This window comes from Oncorhynchus mykiss, chromosome 5 (genome assembly GCF_013265735.2).
Source record: "Oncorhynchus mykiss isolate Arlee chromosome 5, USDA_OmykA_1.1, whole genome shotgun sequence".
In the NCBI taxonomy this organism is placed as follows: Eukaryota; Metazoa; Chordata; class Actinopteri; order Salmoniformes; family Salmonidae; genus Oncorhynchus; species Oncorhynchus mykiss.
The window spans coordinates 12,779,445-12,795,369 of NC_048569.1; the positions used below are offsets into that span (position 1 = coordinate 12,779,445).

The 15,925-nt window shown below is 39.7% G+C and overlaps 1 protein-coding gene across 5 annotated transcripts; it reads right to left on the bottom strand.

The window, feature by feature from the left end:
* Positions 1–2,771: 2,771 nt before the first annotated feature.
* Positions 2,772–15,638, bottom strand: LOC110523222 (LIM/homeobox protein Lhx2-like). Of its 5 annotated transcripts, none has more exons than XM_021601724.2 (6): positions 15,533–15,638; positions 13,235–13,397; positions 12,033–12,235; positions 11,132–11,514; positions 7,296–7,501; positions 2,772–5,150 (listed from the first exon to the last, which is right to left on the bottom strand). In XM_021601724.2, the coding sequence occupies exons 1-6, from the start codon at positions 15,613–15,615 to the stop codon at positions 4,854–4,856; spliced, it is 1,335 nt and encodes a 444-aa protein (XP_021457399.1). In that variant the 5' UTR covers positions 15,616–15,638; the 3' UTR covers positions 2,772–4,853. The 5 variants fall into 5 exon arrangements, with proteins under 5 accessions (XP_021457399.1, XP_021457398.1, XP_021457401.1 ...); XM_021601723.2 differs by having other exon boundaries at positions 11,132–11,517; positions 15,533–15,636; XM_021601726.2 differs by lacking the exon at positions 15,533–15,638 and adding an exon at positions 13,696–14,278 and having other exon boundaries at positions 11,132–11,517.
* Positions 15,639–15,925: the final 287 nt, after the last annotated feature.

Here is a 15,925-nt window from a genome sequence, read left to right on the forward strand (position 1 = left end):
TATCTAGCTATTAGACAGTATCTTCTGATCCCTGGTCAGATTGTCTTCTTCCTCTTCTTTCTCAGCGATTTTATAGAATTCCAGTCTTCATGCCCATATTTGAGCAAATGGGAATATAACATTTTAGTTGGCCAGGGTACCAATAGTAGTAATTATGAAGCTCCACAGAAGAAGTGAAGCGAAATGTTGAACAAAACAACACTTTGTACATACTGCAGCTATCAAACAAACGTGTATAGTTATTAGATATGTCAAGGTCTAAGGTGTGGGATCCAGTCGTTTCAGCAGCGTTAAGATGGCTCCCTGCTTCTGTAGAATATAGACAGGTGTCCGTCGGCTACTATGACTGTTGTTTTGCACTCAACATTGCAATCCCCCAGCTGTGGCTAGTGTAAGCCCATAGCTGACTCACCAGGGTTGTGTTCATTAGGTCAAAATGTGTGTTTCTTATTGGACAAGTCCAGGTAGTCCTTCTATGTTTTAATCAGTTTTCTTCCGTTTGGTGCCTAATGGACACGACCTGGGTCTATATAACATACTACTTCCTTGATATCCATAACATGAGGTACATTTCTAAAATTCGTGGACCAAAATTCTTGGTGAGGGTGTTCTTCAACACCCATCCTACCAAATACAGCATTGCTACAAAACAGCCTCTAATTCTACTGTACCTGGGTCTTGTAACTTGGTAACATTGGGACTGGTGCAGTGTTGAAAGCTGGCCTTACACACTGTTGCCAGTGGTCCCTCATTTCTGAAACATACGTGATAACAAACACCTTGCACAGTGCTCCTACTGACAGGAATCCCCATGTGCTGACCAACTGAAAAAGGCATCTGAGTGGTAATTGTTTGATAAGAGTGCTATTTTCATGAATGGTATTACTTTGGTAGCACTGTACTTTAGAACACTACCTACCTGATGTTGATATTCCTCTCTCATACAGATGGAGGATCTTCATTTGATCACTTTTGTTGCTGAATATTTTCATGCTCACCAGGAAATGCAAACTTGTAGTGTATTTGAGTTTTAAAAAGGCTTCTAAAGTTTATAACTTCCACTTTGAATTTTCAGATTTGATTTGCCCTAATAAAAAAATGTATCAACCCCTACAAAAATGTCTGTTAAATATATTCCACATAATAATTAACGTTTCCTGTTGCTGCAGGATTACTTTGCTGCTGTAGCAAACTGGCTAAATTAAGATTCTACACCAGTAGTTTTTGCTTGGTGACAATTAAAATGTACCAAACCATGGTCCAATATTTTCAAATACTTCAAAGGGGCAATCTGCTATTGCTACATCCATTTTTTACTTTTAAATTAATTAAATGTACCGATTGATTCTTGAAGAATATAACTTAGAAATGCCTCATGAGTTTAGTTCAATTGTAGGTTCCCATCAGAATACAACCCAACATATAAGCTTGTTTTATCTTTTGTTTGTAAACAAAGTCATTGTAAACAAACACTTTATAGCCTTTAAAAATGGTTGAAACTATGTTTCTGATCTCACGAATGGTCAGTTCTTGCATTTATAGCTCTGTCTATGAATTTGAGAGTGGTTACATTTCTTCAGCCCCATCCCTCAGCTATTTACCAAAACAGTGGCGGGGTGCCCGCTTTGTCATTGTTTGAACTGCAGATTGCCCCTTTAAAGTATTTTAGGTGAGTTTGATTTAGCTTGCCAGGTATAATGGAACCAATGGAATACTCCCAAAATGGGACTATTGGAAATGTAAGAGTACATTTCCTCTCATGACATTGTAATTTCTTAGTAGATCCCAGGTGGTAAATAATGGTAAATAATATAGCCAACTTTTTTTTTAAAGTCAAACCGTTTTTATTATGATCAACTTGTGGACACATTAACAATTACCTGTACTATTGACCTTTTGCTGTTGACAATACTTTAAAACTTCAAAACTGCAGACTTCCTGTGTTCTCACTCTTCCTTTTCGATCAATACCCCTCTTTTTGTACAGGATCACTTAAGGCCAAAAACCGAGCAAGAGGGCCATTAAAGAGAAAAAAAACATATGACCGTTAAAAGCTTCGGTTTATATTTATTTTACCAAAGTTATTTGACTACGTTTTTAAGAGAACATTCTTCAGACCTCAGTAATTTGATTCAGCTGGTCTGGATGACGCTGGTGCCATGTGAAAATTGAAGACATATTGCTCAAACTCATAAGAGAAAGGCTCCCTCTACGAAACGTCTATTTTATGGTGAGATTTTTCTGGCGAGCTGCCAGCCACAGCAAGCTGATTTCCTAGAGTGGGTGGAAGCACTGTATTTAAAAAACTATATGGACAGAAAAGATAGATGCATTCAGTAATTGTACTGTCATTCAGACTCCCTGTAAATGTTCATGCCGAAGGTAGCTCTGGATAAGAGTTTCTGCTAAACGACACAAATTACATTATAATCCAAATGGGATTAATTATTTTTAAATGTCATTGGAAAAAGGCATGCAACAATGTTGAGACAATGTGGTCTCTCACAGCAACAAAACAGCTGGGGCATTCAATAGTGTGCAGATATCAATCTCTCTTTCAAGACTAGGTGGCCCTCCAACCGGACTCCAACGAACCGAAAATAGAACCCTGTGGAACACCACAAGTAATCCTTACTTTATACACAGCAAATACAATAAAAACGTATAGGTTCACATCTGTGCACATGCATCGTGTGTGTGAGTGCCTGTGCGCGTGCGCGTGTGCGTGTGATATCCTATAGGTAGTAACTTCAGAAAAACAACAGACTAGGTCAAGTTTTGTCCACCATTTTATGTTTTGAAAGAACTGAAGGCTTAAGTACATCAAAAGGGGGCAACTGTACAAGAATGGAAGGACAAACAAACAAACTAAAGACTGTGTAGTTAAAGGGATGTTGAATCCCAACAGCAGCTCTCCATGCATACAAGGATAAAGATAAGGTAAGAGCACCATCCTCATCCATAGGTAAAGGTAGTCACAGTCAAAAGGAAGGCAGCTTGATTCTCCATATCAGAAACACTCCTAGTCCTACCAGCTTCTAGTAGGCACCAAACAGGAAAACAACAGTCCAAAACGAGGAGGTACTACTTGAATTTGTCCAATAAGAAACGCTCATTTACGTTTTCCATTACAAAACGTTTTGCTACTGTGTGTCCGAATGAACACGACCCAGGTAAAGTTGGTTTATTTGCCAACCACACAAATCCCTGATTAGTTTCTCTGTACCAAAACCAATATTCAGACAGGTCCCCACAAGGAACAATTTTGTGGGGACAATTTCAATCAACCATGTTTTGTGCGAACAATTCCAAATAAGTATTTAGAAGTGGTCTTTAAGATTTTTTTAGATTAGGGGTGTAATTGTTAGATGTACCCATAAAGCATCTCAGTTCTAAGCACATTTCTTATATGTTATATCCTACATTGTGGGGACTTTGAGAATCAAAATCAGAGTGCTGGGTTTCAGCAGTAAGAACATAGAAAGACCTTCAGACTGAGGTAAGTATGGTGTGTGTGTGTGTGTGTGTGTGTGTGTGTGTGTGTGTGTGTGTGTGTGTGTGTGTGCGCGCGCGCTTGTGAGTGTGCATGACTCCCCTCTTTGATGTGTAGAAGTGCATTTGGTACAATATACTGTAGAAGTGTATCTGGTACACTATACTGATATAAACTCTTATGTAGTGACGAATGAGCCAATATTCAAATAGACCGATAATATCTCAACATGAAAAGTTCATCCATATGTTACAGCTATCAATTCATAAACCAAACAGTGTGATGCTGGAAAATAGTTAGATATGTTGTAGCTACTTGTGTTGTGTATTCAAATGCGGACTGTAAAATAGTATCATTGCAATTCCATCAAGCAACGAGTCAGATATCAATATACATCATATCTCATTTCCGCATAGGACAGTTTATTGTTACAAAATATCAAAGTTGTAACCAACTATTACTGGTGTGTACTGCAAGCAATGACTGAGTCTAAAAGATAATGACCATGATATCTTTATATTAACTTTATCAATGTAATTCTAATTCTCATCAATGCTATTTCTATTTCATCGATCAGTCCTCACTGTGTGCAGAGTGAATTGTAAAATAGAATTGCTTTCATTGCCATGTTGTAAGCAAACGTGGTTTGTCAGTGGGTCACCCATCCTTCAACCAAATCTTTCAAGAAATATGCCACCTAGATCAGACATCTATCCGATCAGGGATTCCTCAGTGTGATAAAATATATAAGGCACGCTAGAGTCTTCCGGATAACCTTGCTACAGTACTTTGTATCTGCATTTTACACTCTCCAATGTTTTTTCCAAATACATTTTCAGTTTCACAGTCCTTTCCCATTGTCTTTTTATTTTTTTATATATTTAAAAAAAAAAATCTCTACCTAGAAACAGAGTGGTCGGGGTGGTGGAGTGAGAATCTACATCTCGGTAGTATCAGTCAGCCAACGTGGAAAGGAAACAAAGATGAAAACAGAAAAAGTATCTTCAGCTCTTGATGAAATCAAGCCGACCGCTCTGTAAGGCTTTAGTTGCTACTCATACAAAGACTAGAAATAGACGGGGCAGTAATCTGAGGTCCACGGGGAATATCATGTATTTAAGTGTCTCTCTCTTCAGTCTCTTAGTCTTTGAGTGACCTGGTGTGGTGTTGGATGGGTTTAGGGAGGGGTGGGGTGGTGTGGGATCGGTGACCTCAGAAGAGGTTGGTAAGTGTGGTCTGGGATGGGGTAGGTAATATCAGAAAAGGGTGGTAAGGGTGGTTATTTGATGGGGTGGGGTCGGTGACATCAGAATAGGCTGGTAAGGGTGGTCTGCGATGGGATGGGGTGGTGTTGGTAACATCAGAAGAGGCTGGTAAGGGTGGTCTGGGAAGGACTCATACTCATGGAGTCGTGGGGGTCCATGCCCCCCGGCACGGCGGTCAGTAGAGGGTTAACCGACGGAATAGAGGGGCTTGTCAGGTCCGTGAGGGTGGTGTGGGTGCTAGAAGGACTCATTGAGGCGTTGGAGAGCTCGGAGTGGGGGCCCGAAGGCGACCCCCCTGGTAGAGTGGACCCGTCCGACACCTTGTCCATCCCTGTGCTCTCCTGACGTAGTAGGTTCCGTCTAAACTTGGCCCTGGCGTTTTGGAACCAAACCTTCAAAGAACCAAAAACATATTTAAATGTTTGCTCATTTGAAAAGTGTTAGTGTGGTGAAAAGAAGCTGCAGGGCTGCGGGGAGGGGGGGCAGAGAGAGAGCGGGGGGGGGGGGGGGGGGGGGGGGGGGGGGGACAGAGAGAGAGCGGGGGGCTGGGGGCGAGAGAGACAGAGAGATGGGGGAGGGGGGGAAGTGTTTCAAATCAAAACGACAAACATGAAAAATGGAATTCATCAAAGCCAAACGCTGGCTTTGTTGTCCTCGTTTTGTTCATTATATCTGTGTTTTACAGCATGTCAGTTTTTTCTCATTTGCAGTTATTTATACTTGTGCAAATGGTCCGCTGTGTGTTTTTTAATTCCCCAATCGAATGCTAAACAGCTGGTACGATAACTCGCTGACACTTTTTTTCTCACATAAAAAAAAAAGATTTAAAAAAGCTTTGGGTCCTCTCTTGATAGGCTATGACTTATACCAAGAGATATCTCTACTGATTGTGTGAGGACTAAATGTTTTTACTCTTGTGTAATTGTGCTGATTATGTTGAATGGGATGGAAATAGCTTGGCCGGTTTGTTTGAGATAATCGTATTACTTGAGCGATTACATAAATCAAAAACTTCCCTGATAGATTTGTTTTGCATTTTGCACCATTATCATTTTCTTTATTACCACAGTACAGATTCAGGGAGCGCAATTTCTAATATTATGTTGTGTCAATATTTACTACTACTACATGTAAAACAAGTACACATACAGTGGTGGAAAAAGTACTCAACAGTCATACTTGAGTAAAAGTAAAGATACCTTAATAGAAAATGACAAGTAAAAGTAAAGTAACCCGGTAAAATACTGCTTGAGTAAAAGTCTAAAAGTATTTGGTTTTAAATGTGCTTAAGTACTGTGGTGGAAAAAGTACTCAACAGTCATACTTGAGTAAAAGTAAAAAGTTAAGTAAATGCTTTACATCAAATTCCTTATATTAAGCAAACCAGACGGCACAATTTTGTCTTTTAATTTTGCCCCTTATATATAGGGGCACACCAACACTCAGACATCACTTACAAACACAGTATTTGTGTTTAGTGAGTCCGCCAGATCAGAGGCATTAGGGATGACAACACGTTATATTGATAGGTGCATGAATTGGACCATATTTCTGTCCTGCCTGAGCATTGAAAATGTAACGAGCACTTTTGGGTGTCAGGGAAAATGTATGGAGTAAAAAGTATATATTTTCATTAGGAATGTAGTGGAGTAAAAGTAAAAGTTTCCCAAAATATAAACAGTAAAGTACAATACCCCACAAAACTACTTAAGTAGTACTTTAAAGTATTTTTTTACCATCAAATATGGCCCAGGTTGTTATCAACATTATCATGTGGTTCATTACCACATTATCACAGCACATATAGTACATTATCTTACCACTGAACACCACTAAACAATAATTCTGCAGTAGCATAATAGCATTATCATGATGTAAGTCAACATCAGCCCATCTCACAGTTAATACATTATCATACTCCTAAATACTACATTTCCACAAAGGTAAATATTACAGCATTACCAGATCAATGCAACCACACAGCTAGCCTTGCAACAGCAACTGGCAACAGCAATGTGGATTGCTGCCTTGCCCCAAAGGTTAACACATTATCACTGGGATAAAATGATGCACTATCCCACTGCTAAACTGAGCCTCCCTTTTGATAAAACGATCTGACAAATGCAGTAGCTTGGGCTCAGAGATACTGTATATACATGTTGAATTTAATTCTGTGGGATTGGGACTGTGGTGCACTAAACCGAAGCATGCAGATATCCCGAACAAATAGGAATGATGTATAGTATTCGTGACTGGTTAAATGCAATGCAGCTCACGCTTATCCAATGAGCATCAAGGCAGTTTGCACTTATCCAATGAGCATCAATGCCCGTATTCGTCTCATAGTAGAAGTGCTGCTCTAGGTTCTGGACCCCCTGTCCTTATCATCTTTATTATTAATATTATCTCAAACTGATCCTAGATCAGCACTCATAGTCTGAGACACTTTTTCAACATGGGCTCAGCAGTGGACTATATACAATAACATACATGTGTGTAAATAATTATCCTTTATAAAAATGAATCCTCTTTCTCACCTGCAGCACCCGTTTGGTGAGACCTGTCTTCTGGGCCAACTGTTTCAGGTCCTTGGCGTCCGGATTGTGGTTGATGGCAAAGTAGGACTTCATGGTCCTCAGTTGGTGGTGTTTGAAGGAGGTGCGCATGCGTTTGGACTTGGAGCTGGAGGAGTAGTGGGAGTCTCGGTCCAGGTGGTCTCCATCGTTCTCGTTACAACTTAATGCTGAAGGGGGCGGGACAACACACACAGTTTAGTTTATGGTTACGATATGATACGATTCAATACGATACAATAAGATATGTACGATACTTTGTTGACCATTTTCATGGAATTTATTTATTGTAATCTCCCGTGGGAAGATTCTCGGGTCGAGATTCGCTGGGACTCTAAATTTATCTCAAGCATAGATACAGTAATGTATCACGCAGCAGACCAAATTATTCAAGATTTTACTTCTGTGTTAACTGAGATTACATTTATTGTTAGATTCATTGGGATTACATAATCAGAGTTTTCCAATGTGTTGTTGTTGTTGCTGTTGTTGTTTTTGTGAATGCTACGGCAGACAGACCGTGTGTCTTATTTGTTGACAGGAAAGCTCATTACTCCTTAATACCCACAACTCTGAGAGAAAACAAAACAAATAATAAATCATATAAATAAATAATATGTTGACATGAAAAACGCACGAGATTGACTGGGTAGCAACACATATCTTTAGTGTTCTCATCACTGTGTAAGTAGTACAGTGTAAAAAAGTATTGCAATTGATCATTATTAGACTGAGTTTACAGCATGTTCACTTTTTGCTTCTGTAAGTACAGTGTAACAATACAATAATTGTTGTATATACTGGAAAAATCACTGTAAAGTGTTACTAATCACTCATTAAAAAACGGGGACAACAAATCCATTTGCCAAAGGAGTCAATAGATAATACAACGGGAAATGCCTAGTGCATATTAAGGACTTTTTTCCAAAAGAACACCTTAAGGCAGAGACAGAGTTATGACTGCTGCCATGCATTTTCACAGTGAAGGAACAGTGTGATGCAGTGCAGCCAGGGTTTGATAGACTTATTTTTCACTGTGAAGGGACAGTGTGATGCAGTGCAGCCAGGGTTTGATAGACTTATTTTTCACTGTGAAGGGACAGTGTGATGCAGTGCAGCCAGGGTTTGATAGACTTATTTTTCAGTGAAGGAACAGTGTGATGCAGTGCAGCCAGGGTTTGATAGACTTATTTTTCAGTGAAGGAACAGTGTGATGCAGTGCAGCCAGGGTTTGATAGACTTATTTTTCACTGTGAAGGGACAGTGTGATGCAGTGCAGCCAGGGTTTGATAGACTTATTTTTCACAGTGAAGGAACAGTGTGATGCAGTGCAGCCAGGGTTTGATAGACTTATTTTTCACAGTGAAGGAACAGTGTGATGCAGTGCAGCCAGGGTTTGATAGAATCTGGACCTCTTGATGATTGTGAAGGGTATGTCAACAAACGCCCTCAGGTGGCAGCAAACCCCAAAACAGAAAGAAAGAACGAAAGAATGAAAGAAAGAAAGAAAGAACGAAAGAAAGACAGAAATAAAGTAAATAAGAAAGAAAAAGGAGAAGAAAGAAAAATAAAGGCCTTATTCTATATTGTATAACACTGCAGGCTAGAATTTGATTAGATTTGAGATGTAGGGTCAAAGAAGTGGGTCAGAGAAAAGGAAGATAGGTCTAGGCCTATGTCCGTTTGTTTTAGAATGAAAACTTGTATTTCATTCAAATGTAATTAGACTTTATTTTATATATCGTTTATTTATGTATTTATATATCAGATTTGGAGGAAATTGTGCAAATAATAGTACCCATTTATATATCAATTTTATACCACAATCCTGACAAAAAAAAAAGTTATTTGTTTATAAAATAGGTCTTTAAAATAATGTATAAATATTATGTAATTACATTTTCATGCTCATGGTTAGTGAAGCACACTCAGAACTATACAAAATGTTATGCAAATAAAAATCCAAAATCTCTTTCCCAAAACAGAATGCCAGAGAATGGATCCAATATTTTAACTATTAGCGCTACCATTCATGTTTAACTCAAGTGCTTACTGCGGCTTTCGACTTTTCGCCTTTCTCATTCAAATCACCTTATGCCACCGCATTATAGAGCTACACAAATTTAGATTGTAGATCGTATCCTTTTCTCGAAAAACAGATATTCGTTCTTTGGGGAGGACGGGCTCGTGATAATGGCTGGAGCGGAATTGGTGGAATGATGGTGTCATTCCTTTCCATTTGCTCCGTTCCAGCCATTATGATGAGCCGTCCTCCCCTCTGCAGCCTCCTGTGATATACATATCTAGGCCTATCCTTATTAGGCCAATCCATATTGTCCTGATCCTACACATGTAACTAAATTTGTAAATGATAAGTAGACATACTGAATAGCAAGTATCGCTTTTCAAAATGTCAGTCGTGTGTTTTTTCCCACAAAAGTATGACAGAACAAGAGCTCCGTGGTGGTGCGCAAGTCGGTTCTTTATTTATGAAGGGGTAACATATTACTGGATGTGGGAGACTTGCTCTCCAGCCTCACTGGGGAAGTTTAAATCAGGATTCTACACAGGTGCTCCCATGTTCTACAAGCAATCCGACATTGATTTACCGACCCCAAAACCCAACAAACAGCGAGACTCAACAAGTGAACGTGGGGCTGGGAATTTGGTCGTGTCCCCCCCCCCCCCCCCCCCCCCCCCCCCTCTCTCTCTCATCTTTTTTGAAGTCCTACTCCCCATCTGAGCTATTTTCCACTTGTCTGCTTCTATTGTCGTCTAAAAATCTTTCACATCGAACCACTCTCTTTTTTTTTAACGAGGTTTGAGAGAGGTTCCAAGTTTTGAGAGGTTTTAGAAGACTAAATCGACCGTGTATGAGAAAATGTTCAATGGAAATAAGTGTAACATTTTCAATAATAATCCTATGGAGTGTTTTAAGACATTACGTCATTATTCACACGTCACTCTGTAACATATTGAAATGGAACATAGAGGATATTAGTGTAGGACATGCAGAATTGAGTAGGCCTTCAGAAGCTGTTTCTCTTTGAATGCATGAACGCCGTTTAGTTAGTGGGCTATGCGAGTTCATCTCGTCGTTTTTTTATTTATTATAGATAGTTTATCTTAATCTATTAGATTGGAAGTGGATGCATCAGTAGGCCCAAGCGCGCTCCCATTCCACAAATCAACAGAGGATTCCAATGAACTTCAAAATGTTCCCTTACATCTTTGACCAAATAATAGATCTTGTTAGAATAATGCTGTCTAATAAAGGTGAGTTATTCAATAAATCAACATAGATATCCGTCAGATTAAAAATACTGCAGGTTTAGTCTCTGCGTAAAAACATCCAAAGCACAACATTGCGTAATATTACGTACAATTTGATGGAAGCATTTAGTTCGTGCATAGGCCTACTGATTAACTGCTCATTGTTTTCCAACGTTTCAAAGTTTGTATAGACATTTTTATTTCCCAAAACGGTTCAGACAAAATATGATATTTCTCACTGAAAGTAGGTAACCCAGTCCATCGAAATAAGCGACAGATCTTTTTCAGAAGAGTGTATTTCCATCAAACTAAAATAGTTCAAGTGAGTCCATCAGTCCACTCTTTAGCTCTTAATTATCTTTCATTCCAATAGAGATATCACACACACTATGAAATAGAGTAGTCATTTTTTCTTTCATTTCAACATTAGTCAACCGCATTACAACTGTGTGTTACTGCTTCGTGGCACTTTTGTTGATGACCATAATGCCATTCATGGGTAACCGGTATATACAAACTCGTCCTACCTGCGTTGTAAGCAGCCAGATCTGCTCCAGGCCCGGGACTTTTCCTTTTCCTCGGCCTTCCTTTCTGCCCCGTACCGACGCCGTTGTAATACTGCATCCCCAGCGAGTTTCCCGTGCCGCTCTCGCCAAGTCCTTTGCCCGAGGCTACATCCCCCGCGTGATTGAAATGCGCTTGATATTCCCCTTGTATGAGTGTCTCAAAGTGAAGCCGGCAGTACACAAGACTGTCCCGCATTCCGAAGTGATCTCCGGTCGTGAGCATTTTGTTGCAGCTAGTACAGGTGAAACAGTTCAAGTGGTAGACCAAATCCCTCGCCCGCATGACCATCTCCGACGCCGAGATCCCGAGATGGCACCGGGCGCACCTCTGGACGGAAAACCTCCTGCTTGGGAGAAGAGAGCGGATGACACAAACACGTACAGAATTTAGATTCACAACATGGTCAGCAAACTTTAGTTTGTGGACAATACGACGAAGAACATTGATGTAAAGTTGTTATTAAGCAATACAGGCATATTAATTAACATGCGTAAAAGATGTCATGCCTTCAGGCCTTCATATTTGTTTGTGTATTCTTGCCATTTTGCCACTTCAAATATGATATTTTGGTTTAGACTAGTAAAGCATCCAAAGCAAGCACAGGCCTGCCAGAATCGTAATAGCATAGGCTAATTTGTTGTAATTTGTATATAATAAATGTATAACAAGCTACCATGCTTTGGGAACATTAGCCTATACCATCACTAACTCTCTGAAAGGGGTTACAGGCTTGTCATTGGAGTAGCAGCAGCTGGTGCCTAAGTATGCTAGTTGTAGGCGTAATTGGATGTCGCTCTTGTTTTCATGCTTGCTTGGCCTGTTGTTGTTGTTGTCATAGGCGTAGCCTTGTGTTTTGGTTACCTGTAGTAATCTTCTTTGCAATAGATGCTGCCGTCTTTACTGAAACAGGTAAGCTCGGACTCGAGGTTTAGTTTGCACTCGCAGCACTTGAGACAGCGCATGTGCCACTGTTTGTCCACCGCGAGCAAGTAGTAGCGGTCAGATATCTTTCCCCCGCATCCCGCGCACAAGGCCACACGGTCGCTGTTGATGGACGTCATACTCTGAACAGGGAATGGGAAATCAGTTTTATGTTTACAATAAGAACACATTATTGATAGTATATCACCATTGGATGTCAAGGCCAATACCGTATAATAGTCAACATTTTACGCACAGATATTTAATATGTGTTCATATACTTTTTAGGGATACAGCCATGAAAGCAATATATAAAACGATAACACTAGATATACCCTAAATGTGGGATGATGTAACACGTAGGCCTAACACGTCGGCCTAAAAGGTAGGCCTAACACGTAATCCTAGCCCGGAATATTTGAATGCAGCAGAAACCATATTTTTTTTGAGGCATGTACATCATATATTATGAAAGAAAAAAAATATAAATGTAATTTCGCATCCTTATCAACATTTCTTTCACATGAAACACTCAATATTATCACAAATTAATTAGTCGTGGGACCTATTGCAAAACATATTCGATTGGGCCTAATAAACAAATAAAAAAAGAATGAAATATCAAACATTATAATTGTGTTTAGAGCAATGAATGCTTCTGGAAGATTTTACAAATTTTGGACAATTCTTATAATATCCCACCTAAATAGGCTATCAAAGTGCTGAAGATTATTATCTGTTAGATTGAATTATTGGATTGTGAATGAACATGCAATGGCCTTAAAATGGGCAGACATAGGACCATGTTTAGTGTAAAAGTTTTTACCATAATTCTAAGTGGGCCTATGTACATGCATCTGAAAAGAAACTTCGTGAATCAAACGACAAAGTTATTGTAGGCTAACATGTTTTTCCAGAGGCATACGAAATACTAACCAATAAATCATGAATAATATACTTTACGCACACAGGGTTTGCAAACGTGAACGGCTAACGGCTAAGTGCTGCTTGCTATCTTATAAAGAATTATATTTTAATCGCAGTTCACTTTCTATGCATATATTCCGTCGAAATTAAATATTTATGTGTGCTATCACATGCCTGAACAGCATAGGTCCTTCTTTAAAATGACATTCACCCACCGTCTCAGTTTCCCCCATGTCTATAGCCGAACTGATGGCGGTAGATTCGCCCTTCACCCTCCGGTCCATCTCGTCGATGACCCCCTGCATCTCGCCTCCGGGGAGCCCGTGGAAGAGCATCGTGGAGACTGGAGGGCTACACTTGCAAGCGTCTCCCTCAGATCTGCAGGCCAAAACTTCCATGAGACGCAAATTTAGCCCATGCATTTAAAGTGAATGGCTCCAATCTATTGTTTTAGAAAGTCAAAAAATCCAAGCCAAGAATGATGGTAGGCTACAAAAAAATAGAAAGATATTGAGAAAACATTGTCGTTTACAACACTGTGCTTTGTAATTGCAGGGATTATTAGAGTAAATATTCAGTTTTCTATATAGGCTATAGTTTTTGAACACGTTATGAAAATCATATAAAATATCCTACTATTTACAAACAATAGCTCAGAAGTGTTATAGAAACATACCAGCAAACCACAATGTAAACTCTGGATCCAGTAACAGCGCTCAACTTGCAGATTTCAAGATGCACAAAAATGCCCCAATTTCAGTCTGTCATCGAATTAAAGTGATCAAGGACTACTGCAAACGTTCAACTTGCATTACGACCAAAATGGACAAGGCAAAAATTATTCCAAGAGACAATACAGAAAGAAAAAAACAACTAAAAACACGGTAGAATTGTAGTGGTGAGTAGTATCCTGGCCTCCACTCTTGAGTTCACAACAGCGAATTTCAATACTGCTTGTGGATGCTGGCGCAAAACATTTCAAAACCGACGAATATCGATCGAATATAACAGAATAACAAACGCAAGGAAGCAATGCGTAAAAACGCACAATTGTTCGTGTCCAGCACTGGTTATTACAAAACAGACGTTCTTTTCTTACAGGTATCCAGCTCTTCGGCTAAGCGATCACTGAGCTCTATGTGTGTGTGTGCAATTTAGGAGGAGGAGTTGACTATTGGTTCGATGAGTACAAATCTCTTATCAAGACTCTCCGCACCGGCCTCACAGCCTCGTTTCGCTTCCCACCTTCTCCGTACCTATAGCTACACTCCGCGCCTTTTCTACGGGGACTTGTACGTCACGCAGCTATTTCACTCGTTCATTGGTTTGCAAACGTCACCAAAATGATCCTTATTTCAACATTGCTCGAGTTTTAAATGTAAAAGCCCAAATGAAGACCGTTATGTCTTCTTGTGTTGTTCAGCGTTATTGTTTCCTTGTGGTCTTCGATGTCACTGAGATGATTATGAAGTTTTATTCATTTCTATAAAATACAAAAGGATTATTATTATATTTGGACTTTTCATGTAATTTAATCTCAGGACAGTTAGTGTTTACATAACAACGCATAAACATTAGCAAACACGAATAACCTATTCAAAACGTATTTGCACGTAAAAAGTTATGGTAAGATCTCCAGTTTTTGGAAATGGTGTGATGTCAGAACCATGGTATCCGCGTTACAGTAGAAACCTTATTACTTTATGTAATTATTTCTTTAGGTATGGACTGTACACTGCAATTCAGCTCTTAGCTGACAATTATGTGTACACCATTCAATAAACTAAACTAAAACTAAACGAAAATCTAAGAAATATTAGTAACTTATAGATGCTGGAATTCAATCACACTCCCATTTGTGTCATTGCCAAACTACACTAGGGCTATGTGAGGGATCTACCTAGTCTGGAAATAGACTTAGCTCATGCATTAACAATTATATTTCACTGAAACGAATAGCATACTGTTTACAATCCTATTGATTGAATTTGGAAACAGAATACTCGGATTTGGCTATATATAACGAACATTATTATGCTTTCTGAGTTTATCACACATTGGACGGTGAATGGGAACGCACTATGGCATGGTTGGCACAGTGCCGTGTGTGTGTGTGTGTGTGTGTGTGTGTGTGTGTGTGTGTGTGTGTGTGTGTGTGTGTGTGTGTGTGTTAATATGCGTGCCCGCGGCGTGTGTGATATTAAGTAGGCTAATCTTTCGTCCATCTCAGAAAAGTTACAGAAAATCTTTTGTTCATTTGTTTTTCCCTTGTTTTGTTATATAACTGTAATCACTATTAACATAATGACACCATTGTGGTTTTTATTAATTGTAATAATTTGTAGTTTAGCCTTGCCAACTGATTGTGTAAAAAAATAATGAGAAAATCAGAAAATTAACTATTGGGCAAACTACACCCCAGACAGACGGTCAATGTCTGACTCCGCGGTAGAGTGCCATCCATCTCAACAAAGGGAAAGTGACAGGTGAACAAATCACAGGTCCTTCTTTACCTTACTGCACCTCTTAGCGACGTCATCCTTTCGCTGCAGCCGCTGACTCCTGGACCATCTGTTCGCAACCCCAACAGGCACATTGGACAACACAATGCCCGGACCAGCTCCGTCGCAACAGCCGTGACTTAAAACCCAACAAAGAAGAACAACGCCTTCGGCCGCAGGGGACCGGGGCTCTCGGTCGCCCCCGACATCATACCACCAGCGCCGGGGCTGCAGCAGAATAGCTTGTGATTAATCCATGTAATTAACAGCCATTGAGCGTGTCCATACACTGATTTTACCTCCATATTTCTTCATCTGGCTGTGGCTATATTGGCTAACTTTCTGGGACTCATTGATGGGTGGCCAAATGAGGCATCCGAAATGTTTAAAAATTATTTCATACAT

Excerpts from the sequence above, each read along its gene's own strand:
- LOC110523222 (XM_021601723.2), bottom strand. The coding sequence starts at position 15,615 with ATGTGCCTGTTGGGGTTGCGAACAGATGGTCCAGGAGTCAGCGGCTGC. Across the intron at positions 13,398-15,532 it reads TCGCTAAGAGGTGCAGTAAG|ATCTGAGGGAGACGCTTGCA; the intron begins GTAAAGAAGGAC and ends TTTGGCCTGCAG. Across the intron at positions 11,518-12,032 it reads TGCAAAGAAGATTACTACAG|CAGGAGGTTTTCCGTCCAGA; the intron begins GTAACCAAAACA and ends TCTTCTCCCAAG.